The sequence below is a fragment of the Amaranthus tricolor genome, chromosome 14 (genome assembly GCF_026212465.1).
Source record: "Amaranthus tricolor cultivar Red isolate AtriRed21 chromosome 14, ASM2621246v1, whole genome shotgun sequence".
Taxonomy (NCBI): domain Eukaryota; kingdom Viridiplantae; phylum Streptophyta; class Magnoliopsida; order Caryophyllales; family Amaranthaceae; genus Amaranthus; species Amaranthus tricolor.
The window spans coordinates 9,284,467-9,296,396 of record NC_080060.1 but is presented as its reverse complement, the minus strand read 5'-3'; the positions used below and the strand labels follow the sequence as shown (position 1 = coordinate 9,296,396).

Genomic DNA, 11,930 nt, shown 5'->3' with positions numbered 1-11,930 from the left:
GTATCTTATTCATAAGTTTATCATCGTCGGTATGCTAATCTTGACTACTTGAAGCGGCCACACTCAAAACTTATATAGGTAGGTTCTCATTACGTATAAAACATATCTCCATGAAACGTATACAACACTAAGAGCTCTTCAACCCTTGATCTTAAGAACTTCCAATAGACGACTACCTCGTTCATCACGGTCCAAAGCAACAACGGGTTATTAGAACTTGTTGCTTAAAAAACTCAAAAGGAATTTTACCACATTGAATTCAAGATACGATGTTACTCATGTGTGAACTGGGCTTTTCTAAATGACCTTTATTGACATAACCCAATTGCAATTGACGCTTGTTCAATTGAATCTCCACTCATGGTTTTCGTAAAAGAATCAACCACATTGAACATAGTGTTCACATAGTCAAAAGTTATGACCCCATTAGTGATAAGTCCTTGCACTAGGCTGTGCCTAAGAGCAATATAACGAGACTTACCATTATAAATTTGACTATAAGCCCTACCTAAAGCCGTCATGCAATCCGTATGAATCGCCACCGGTGAAATTGGCTTAGGCAACAAAGGTATCTCAAACATAAGATTCCTCAACCACTCTGCTTTATTAGATGCTGAGGCTAGAGCTATGAATTCCGCTGACATAGTAGAATCAGCTATACATGTTTATTTCTTAAAGGACCATGAGATGGCACCTCCCCCATAAACAAACACCCAACCACTAGTAAAAGAATTATCCTCTTCATTAGTGATCTAACTAGCATCGGAATAACCTTCAAAAATAGGAGGTTCACCGCTATATGCTATACCATAATCCTTGGTACGCAACAAGTATCTTAATACTCTGCTTATCGCCATCCAATGATGGGGACCCGGGTTGCTTGTAAATCTACTAAGTTTACCAACTGTAAAAGCTATGTCTGGCCTTGTATAGGTCATTGTAATACCCCAGATTTAGCTTGAAAAGGGATTGATAGACTACACATAACAACAAGGTGCATCTTCTTTTCTTGGGAGCCCATTTGCTAAGAACTCCACAGTTAAGCGTGCTTGGTGGAGATCAATCTTAGGATGGGTGACCTCCTGGGAAGTTTTCCCGGGTGCGCACGAGTGAGGCCAAAGTGCGCTAGAAAGACTTGTGTTGGTTTGTGGGGCTAGTCTACAGTCTTTATGAGTAGTCACCAGCGGTCCGAGGGGCCGGGGTGTTACAGTCATGGCATACATGAAAGATCCAATGACCTTTGAATACTCCAATTGTGAAATTGGTTGTCCGGTATGTTTGGCAAATTTTATACCTGGTTCCATGAGAGTAGAGACCGGTGCCTTATAAAGCATGCTAAACTGCATAATTATCTTCTCAATATAGTGAGATTGACTTAGCTTGATTCGGTTACTTAGTGTCATGACCTTAATACCTAAGATCACATCGGCCTCCCCCATATCCTTCATTTGAAAGGACCTAGACAAAAAAGTCTTTTGTCTCTTGAACTTGTACTAAACTAGTACCAAAGATAAGTATGTCATCTACATATAGAAAAATGATAACCCCATTACCATGGCTATCAAATTTTTTATAAATGCACTTATCGGCTTGATTCAACTTGAATCCAAAGGAAAAAATTGTTTCATCAAATTTTTGATGCCATTGCTCAGGTGCTTGTTTAAGTCCATATAAGGATTTAACAAGTTTACACACCTTTTGCTCTTGTCCTTCCAAAACACACCCTTCGAGTTGTTTTATATAAACTTTCTCATCTAATTCCCCATATAAAAATGCGGTTTTAACATCCATTTGATGGATCTATAGATGATAAATTATAGCTAAAGTTACTAATAACCGAATAGTAGTTATTCTTGCAACTGGTGCATATGTATCGAAATGATCGATACCAAGCTTTTGTCTAAAGCCTTGTGCCACTAATCGGGCCTTGAACTTGTCAATAATACCATCAATCTTCATTTTCTTTCGAAAAATCTACTTGCAACCTACTGGTTTACAAGTAGGAGGAAGATCCACTAACACCCAAGTGTTATTTCCCATGATGGATTGCATCTCATCATCAATTAGCCTTTTTCCAAAAAGCACTATCATGTGATACCATAGCATCGCTATAAGTCAATGGGTCACCTTCCACATTGTATAGATACGAAACACTAGAGGAAAATTTCGCTTCTAGTACCTTCAACCAAATATACTTCGAAATTAGGTTCAAAGCTTTTAGCTTTTCGTTGTCTCTTACTCCGTTTAGGAATAGGATCAACACCTTGTTGTTCATCTAGTTGTAGATTTTCATCAACATCTAGAGGTGAACCTTGTTGATTGTCATCAACATCCTCATTGGTACAAATTTGTGGATTTCTTTGTCTACTCAATGATGAAAATCTATTTTCATCAAAAATTGCATCTCTAGACTCAATTATCGAATGACTCGACATGTAGTCATTTTGTTTAATAGCATAGAACCTATAAGTTTTGCTATGAATAGCACAACCTATAAAAAGGCATTCTATCCCTTGTTCACCGAGTTTCTTTCTTTTGTAACCGGGCAATCTTACAATGGCCCTACAACCCCAATCTTTAAGATAACTTAAGTTTGGTTCTCTGTTGTACCAAAGTTCATAAGGAGTTTCCTTATTTGTTCTTATTGGAACCCGGTTAAGAATGTGATAAGCCGTCAACATTGTTTCACCCCAAAATCCTTCACCTAATCCAGAGTAGGATAATATAGAACTAACCATCTCTTGTAGAGTACGATTTTTGCTTTTTGCCACACCATTTGATTGTGGTGCATATCCGGCGATTGTTTCATGTATAATGCCTATTGAATATATTAAAGTAATTTGGATTATAATATTCACCTCCTTTTTCGGTTCTCAACCTTTTAAGTTTACTACCAATTTGTAATTCTACTTTATTTTTGTAAATCTTAAAATAATTAAGAGCCTCATCTTTTGTATGTAAAGGTATACATAACAAAAATTGGAAAAATCATCAATAAAAGTTAGGACATATTTCTTATTTTCCAATGGTGGTGTACTGTGAAAGTCAGAAAGATCACTATGTATTAATTCCAAAATTTTGGATTTCTGTTCAACATTTTTAAATGGTGTCCTTGTGATCTTATTTAACATGTTGCAATTTTTTGACATTTTAGTGCACATAGGAATCAAATCATGTTTAGACATGAAAGCAATTTTATCAAAATTAACATGTCCTAGTCCAACATGCCACAAATAATGCAAATTAACTTTTTCATTCATAAGTGAAGTTTCAACATTACAAATGACATCTTTATTCAAATCCAAAGACAACTTAAAAAGACTATTACAAAGATAAGCACGTCCTACAAACAAGTTATTCTTAGAGATAATACACCTATTGGCTTCAAATTCTAATTTGTAGCCCAATTGATTCAAGATCGAACTCGAGGCAAGATTTCTACTAATTTCGGGTGCATAGTAAACATCCCTTAAAACCAAGAGATTCCCCGAAGTGAACAATAACTCAACTTGTCCTTTGCCTTGGACCATGATAGGTGCGTTATTTCCCATAAAGAAATGCTATCCATCAACTACCTTATGTAAGGTTTTGAACCATCTTGTAGAATTACACACATGTCTCGAAGCCCTCGAATCGATCCACCAAGACAAAGTATCATCCTGCATAACATTTAAGTTAGTATTCATTGAAGAAAAAGTCAAAGAAGAATTTTTAATCAAAATTGCATGATTACCTTGAGTAGAAGGGTCCTTGCTTGTAGAAGCTTGACCACTACCCTTTGCCTTCTTTTGCTTGTTTTTGAATACAAAGCAATTTTTCTTTCAGTGTCCGGGCTTGCCACATTTCCAACATACCTTTTCACCGGCATTAGAACTAGTGGTCTTCCCCTTTAAAGATTCAATTTTCTTTCTTTTCTCACCGGAATGGGATGGTTTCCCTTTCGCAGCCATTTTGATGGTACCGACATTAGGATTTTCATCTTTTCGATTCTCTTAAATCCTTATGCTAGATTCAACAACTGTTGTCCAAGATCGAAGAGTGTAATCTCTTCTCTTTTATGCTTTAAAGCATGTCTAATCCCTCCAAGAAGGAGGCAACTTGTCTATAATGCTTGAAACAATAAACACCTCATCCATTTCAATTTTAGGAAGTTTTATATTAGCATGGATTCTTTGTAATTCATGAAATTGAAATTACTTACAAGAAATTTCTTGGAGCTAGCATCCTCCGCCATGTATTTATTCTCCAAAGTATCCCATAATTCCTTGGCGGACTCATGGTATTGGTAAATATCAACGAGTGAATCATGCATCCCATTGAGAATGTGAAATCATCATTGTTCTATTTACCTCTTTTCCTTGATTGGTTAAGAGTTTCATTTTCCATCTCCTCCGGTTTGGGGGTACTTATCACGTAAGCCACGTTCAAAGTAGTTAGAAGAATCATCATCTTCTTTTGCCAACGTCGAAAATCGACACCAACAAACTTATCTAACTTAGTGAAATTAGAAGTAAGTTCTTTGATGTTTGCCATCCTGAAGAAGAATATCACAAAAGATTATTATAAACTAATAATGCAAAATACAAATTACAATTAGGAATTTGTATTTTCCCTTTGTCGATGGCTAAATAAAACTTACAAAAAACACTAAGAATTAACTTGAAGATTATCTTTATAACGACAACCGTTACCCAGAAACTTGATACTTGTAGGAGTGTAATCACTTTTCTTTTGTGATATATCCCCCACAAAAGTACTTGGGTTTTGAATTGGAAATTCACAACGAGATACAAACAACAAAACACCCTTAGTACTTAGGGTATGTCACTTAACAATAAGTATTTGATGAATTATAAGCTTTAGAAGTTCTAGCAAAAGTTAATTACTCTCTAACACAAGTGAAAGAGAAAGAGCAAGAATTCAGAACTTAGGTGTAGTCAACATCCTTCCCCAAGCCCCTATTTATACTACTCCAAGTATAGCTAAGGCTCATGGCACATTCAATCACCCATTCATGACCAAAATTAATGGCCTCCAATTAATACCATTAACAAGGTACTCATGAGCATTATTCCTCCCAATACTCCTTTGTAACTCCAGAAATAATATGGAATGAATAAGGGAATCCAATGCAATAACTCAAAGGAAACGTAAAGACTCAACGGTCATATCAAAACAAAAAGCCGAGTCGGCTTTTGCTCCATTCCCAGGAAAGCCGACTCGACTTTTCCTGCTGACAAAATCACTTTTCCAGAACCTAAAACCAAGTCGGCTTTAAGCCCAAATCCAAGAAAGTCGAGCCGGCTTTTCTTGCTGACTCGGTTCTCCAATTTTTCTTTTGTCCTATCCTTTGAACTTCTTTTGGACTTTGTACTTAATACATATTGTCCCACTACTATTTGTAGTTCTTGGTGATTATATACTTAGGATTATTATACACTAAATGTTCAAAAAGTAAGAGACCCTAAATATGTTAATAACGATCCATTCTAAATTTAATTTTTTTAATGCATTTTTGAAAATAAATAAACTTATAACAAGTTTGCATTGTACGGACATATACATAGTTTAAAATAATTCGAGAAACCGTTTTGACAGGTGTAGTTATAGGGTCCTTTGGGCCTTCCAATCCCTTCCTTTTCCTACTTTTGCTTCTCCAAGGATTATTTGATGCATGCAAATTTAACCTTTTTAGTTTTTACCAACGGTAAATATTTTCCATGTTTGCTTGCCAATAATTTATCAAACAACATAGAATAGAATAAGAATATTTTGTTATGCCATTAAATTATTCTTTTTATCTCTTAGAGTTTGCCTATTTAATTATTTTTCGTGAGAGATTTTTGCGTCAAATAGGATCGAAAAAGAATATATCTATATATATATATATATATAAAGAATATTTCTTTCTTACATGTTTATAAATACTACCATTCCAAAATCATTATTCATACAAGCATTGGCAAGTAGAAGTATAGTTCTGCAATTTTCGCTGATCACTCATATTAAATCAATTCATTCACTCATCAACAATGAGTCTTAAGGTTTATCCTTCTCTAATTCTCATCTTATTTTTCCAATCATATTTTTAATTATTTTTTATTTTTTATTGTAATTGTTATAGTTCTAAAATAATATATGTTTGATCTGAATATTGGTAAGAGCATCCTTAAATTAATATTGGTATATGAAACTTTTACATGTAGTAATAGAAGAAATTCCCTGAATTTTTTTTTGTTTAATTTCTATATCTTTATATGTGAATTGATGGATTAGTGTGCTCAAATTAAGTAAGGCCTTCTTTACTGATTTTATCTGCTGGGTATTGTGAATTAAATGTTGGAAATAGTGGGTTTGTGGGCCCGAGTTCAAGGGTATTCCGAGTTCACACGCAGTGACGAATTGTCACACCTAATATTAAAAACTTATTTTATGATTGAAATTTGAAGTTTTGCAAGATTAATGTAGGAGATTAGTTCAAGAATTAAATTGCTAGGAGGAAACTCATGGTTGTATGAATTGTACTTAAGTCAGTAGTGGCGGATCTAGACCGATCTCATTTCGCTGAGGTCGGTTGACCTCATTATATCCAAAATAAAATTAAATATTACATATAAATGTATCTTATATGAATTGGTTAGTATATTGTCTTTTCCACATATGTAACTAGGAATAAAAACCCAATAATTATATTTTACTTAAATTGATATCACTCGCTTTTCTTCTGGATCACCACTGCTTAGGTGGCTAGCATTATTTATACTCTCTTGTTTCCCATTTAATGTTACCATTTTTAAAAATTCTATATCGAATCTAACCAAATGTAGCATTTATATAATTGGAAAAATTACCTAGAATTATCCAACATATTTATGATTTTCCTACTGTAATCCTATTTATTGATTAACCATGAATAATCCAAACTTTGAGAGCAATTTTTCTAGAGTAAACCCGATAATCAGATGACTTGCTATAGCAAGTTTTTTTTTAAAAAAGAAAATAAATTATAATAAAATGTCGAAAAAAATGTTCAAAAAATATTAAAAAAAAATTATGATTTTTTTATTGTTTAGAATTTTTTATGTAAATTTTCAAAATTTTTCTCTAATTTTAAATTTATTTTTTTGGTGAATTAACTACAATAGATGAAATTATTATTAGAAAATCATAAAAAAATTAGACTAGTCTAGGTAATTTTTCCTTTATAATTTAGCTCGTAAATATCACATTAAATGAGAAGAACAAAGGTAATATTAATTTATTTGGGTTAAAGAACTGAACTTTTAGCATTAACAGTATATCATATAGCTAATGCTGTTATAAAACACAGGAAGAGTTCGAACAATATGCTGAGAAGGTGAAGACTTTACCTAGTGCTACTAATGACGATTTGCTCATTCTTTATGGATTATACAAGCAGGCCACTGTTGGAGATGTGAACACAGGTTCGTATGGACTTCCAAATCCTTCGTCTTCTGGTTCGCGTTGGCCAACTCCTTAACTATATTACTATAGTCGCCGGGGCCGTTCCTAAGGCTAGTTTTTTACTTATACGTACAAGGGCCCTTTTGTATGTTTTGTCTAGGGCTCAAAAATTGTCGGAAATGGCACTGATTGTCGCTCATTATCCTGTGGAATTCATTATTTACAGATCGCCCTGGATTGTTTGATCCGAAGGGAAAGGCGAAATGGGACGCTTGGAAGGCTAATGAAGGTATAAAACTAAAAAAAAAAAAAAAAGATCGTATATTGGCCTTACTCTTACACTTTAGTCATTTGTGATACTTTATAGTCTGTAATTCGCAACTCTGTATTTTTATTATTTTGAACATATCGTAAATCATTTATTTGAACAGGAAAATCCCAAGATGATGCCATGAGCAATTACATCACAAAGGCCAAGCAACTGTTGGAGGCAGCAGGCCTTTCTGCTTAATGCTTGCAGTCGCTCTAATTTCGTCGTGTCTTCCTAAATTAATCGAATTTCACTATTGTACTTCCGTTATTCATAATAATGAGTTATCTATGAACCTTTAATTTATAATTGATGGCCGTGACATTTCAGTCATGCTTCTATTTATTCCATCTCTAATTGTAGCTGGCTATTATGAGCTTGTGTTTGAATAGTGATGGCTATTTGTTTCCCTACATAACAACCAAATTTAACGAAGCAAGCACGTTTTAGGTCATAGTCTTACACTCTTGTTCATCATCATCATACTTGATATATCCTGCTCATAGAAGCTATGATTAGGTCTGAAGCAAGCATGTTTTGGGTCATACAGTGTGACACTGTTGCTCATCATCATCATACCCGATATATCCCACTCATAGAAGCTATGATTAAGTCTGAAGCAAGCACATTTTGGGTCATACAGTGGCACACTGTTGCTCATCATCATCCCGATATATCCCGCTCATAGAAGCTATGATTAGGTTTGAAGCAAGCACATTTTGGGTCATACAATCACACATTGTTGCTCATTATCATCATACCCGATATATCCTGCTCATAGAAGCTATGATTAGGTCTGACTCTGTTTCCTTTGTGATCGAAACTCGGAGCTCAGAGTAGGTTTTTCGGGATCACTAGCTTGCTGCAGGAACCAAGAATTGCAGGTAGCTAGCACCTTAACATGGTCAAGTCTAGTTATCAGATGAAAGATTCTAGAATCTTAAAAAGAGGAAAAAGGAGTGGTACAAGTAAAAAGAGTTCATCTTTAGCCCTGTGATTCTTTACTGGACCTACAAAAAGAATCTTGTCCATTGTTAAAACTGATACTTGATTCTAAAGGAAGAGAAATGGAATAGAACAAGTAAAGTTCTTTTCTTGTCCTATGGGTTCTTGACCCCATCCCTATTCCCCCACCTTTCCACTTTTCTAAATGAGAGACACCCACCTTTCCACTTTTCTAAATGAGAGACACGTCTTATAAATAGGTTAAATAGTCTATCTAATACATATTACTAGTGAAAAATGTGAATTTTGATAGCTCAATTCAAAGTCCACCCATCCAAACCCTTCTATATATAGGGATAAAGTTACCTAAATAGGAGTTATACACAAGACACATCTATTCTTCCACATGTTGCACAAAAGACAAGCCATCTTACCCACAAAAAATCATAACTAGACCAACATCTTCAAGATTATTCACTTGTTACTCTCTATCCATGTGAGAACACAACACTCACATATTTTAGTCATATGGTGCTTTTTTATAATAACAGAACGAGTGTTTAGCTATATTCATAATGTATTCGATCATGAATCGAAGTACTACTCACATGCCTACAAAAATTCCAACAATTCACTGTTTGTTTATTCGTTAGGGAGATTCAAATGAGCATAAGCTGTTTCACGACCTACGACTACTCTACTAGTCAGTGTCATAGAAAACAATTCCAATAAACCTACAATATATAATAATGAACTTTTGGGCGAATAATTTTGTCCCGAAAGCTCAACTACCATGCGTTGACGGGTCATGGTTGCGTCTTCTCTTGGGTCGTGAGTGTCGAAAATATGAAGAAAATCTTCCAACACTTCAAAACTTCAAAATAACAAATTTGGAATTTAGAGCGTAACTATGTTTAGTTGGAAATATATGGTGTCAACGAACTTGTCATTGCATTAAGAAAGTTATAACTCTACTATACTAAAAACAATGTACACTCATTATTTGAGGTGTGGAGCAAATACCATGCATGCACAAGTGAATAGAAGAAGAGAAGAGAAAACTCAAAATTGTATGTTTCCAAATGAATGAAACAACACCAATTTATAAATACGTATCAATAACATTATTTCAACCTTCAAAAAGAATAGTCAAAGAGAATAAACATATTTTTATAAAATCACTCTACCAATGAAAATATAGTTGTTTGAGGTATTAATGTGGGTTTAACAAATAATTATATGCCTTTAAAGGTTCATTTATCCAATGGCTCATCAAAGTATTGCTTAGATATGTTTATTTTATTTTTTAATTTCATGAACATTGATTTTATATTATTAGTAATAATTTTAGATTTCAATTGTTAGTATAAATAAGTTGGCTTTAGGTTACTTTACTAGTATAAAACTCATGAAATCCATAAAGTTTTTTTTAATGACTTTCTTTGAAATATAAATTTTAAATTATTGCGTAATTGCATATTATTGAAAATTAATGATTTTGATTGAAAAAATTAACCAATGAGATTTCTCAATATTACAGGAAACAATCTCATTTTTAATGAGTAATTTCAAAAAGTACAATTATAATCATATAAGTAGTTTGGCTATTACTGAAATAATTGATTGCCTCAATTTTAATTTCTTTTAGATTTTAAGATATTATTTTTGAAAAATGAATATTACTTTCTCAAAGCAACCTTATTCTAAAAATGATAATACATTGTATTTTATGCTAAAGGAAAAAAGTGAGATTCTATAATTTTTTAGTATAAAATTTTAATCTTACAATTAATTGTCTTTATTTTAATTAAAAACCATTTTGAAGGAAAATAGTGAGATTCTATGCTATATATTTAGTATATATTACCAACACGACATACAAATATATTGTTATGTAATATTATAACATTTAATAATTTTGTCACATTTGACAAATGACTGTTAGATTAACATTTGTCATTTAGCAGCAAAATTATAAATAATTTATGATTTCATGTTTCATGATTGTTGGTATTTTTAACCTAGCTAGATCCTCCATTGTTATTCACTTCTCAAAGCAACCTTATTCTAAAAATAATAATACATTGTATTTTATATTACAGGACATAAGTGAGATTATATAATTTTTTAGTATAAAATTTTAATCTTACAACTAATTGTCTTTATTTTAATTAAAAAACATTTTGTATAAAAGGAAAATAGTGAGATTCTATGCTATATATTTAGTATAATATTACGAACACAACATAAAATATATTGTCATGTCATATTATAACATTTAATAATTTTGCTGCATTTGGCAAATGGCTGTTAGATTGACATTTTTCATTTAACAATTAAATTATAATATTATATAATATGATTTCATCTTTCATGATTGTTGGTATTGATCCTCCATTGTTATTCACTTCACAAACTTTCAAGCTTTAATCTATTATTTCATCACAACTCTTTATTATGTCATCATAATTATTTAAGATTTGTCAATTTGGTTCATACAATTTGTTTTTTGGGAGGATTTCATTTGTTTAGAATCGTCCTTAGGTTTATTTGATTGATTATATATATTATTATATTTTGATTATTTGATAATGCATTAATTCTCTTCTTCTTAATTTCTATTATTGTCATTTATTTTCTTAGAATTATCTGTATTTATTTTAGTACTAGTATAAAAATCCGTGTTATGGATGAATTTTTTGTAGTATAATTTAATATAAAGAATATAGATTTTAATTAATAATTTAATTACTTATTATCGTTATCTTATTCAAATATTACCATTCAACTATAATTATCACTATAATAATATTAAACCAATTACATAACACATATTTTGATGTAAATAATTATACAAACCATACAAATACTATCATTTATGTAAATAATATAAGATTTATAGTAATTATTAGTTTTAATTTATGCAACACAATTAAAAAGTGAGTGATTTGTTTTTTAGTCACATACAGTAAATGATTAATAATTACAAATAGACTTTCATTTTAAATAAATCTATTTTAGATCTACGCTGACATTCAATATGATTGAGATATTGAAATCTAAGAAAAAAAAGTTGGATTAGGTAAATTTTTAATATCCTTCTTTTTTCGTAAAGGTATTAACATGTTTATTTCAAAATTATTTTATACATGTTATATCATCTTCTGTCATTTTTATTTTGCATTATTTTTCATTTTGATTGTCCCATTGATTTTACATCATTCTTTTTTGTCAACGGTCTCATTTTCCT

The 11,930-nt window shown here is 32.0% G+C and overlaps 1 protein-coding gene across 1 annotated transcript; it reads left to right on the top strand.

The window, feature by feature from the left end:
- Positions 1-5,860: 5,860 nt before the first annotated feature.
- LOC130800098 (acyl-CoA-binding protein) lies at positions 5,861-8,080 on the top strand. Its single transcript, XM_057663451.1, has 4 exons — positions 5,861-6,044; positions 7,331-7,445; positions 7,652-7,714; positions 7,857-8,080. Exons 1-4 carry the CDS (start codon positions 6,033-6,035, stop codon positions 7,934-7,936), a joined length of 270 nt encoding a protein of 89 aa, XP_057519434.1. The 5' UTR covers positions 5,861-6,032; the 3' UTR covers positions 7,937-8,080.
- The last annotated feature ends 3,850 nt before the right edge of the window (positions 8,081-11,930 follow it).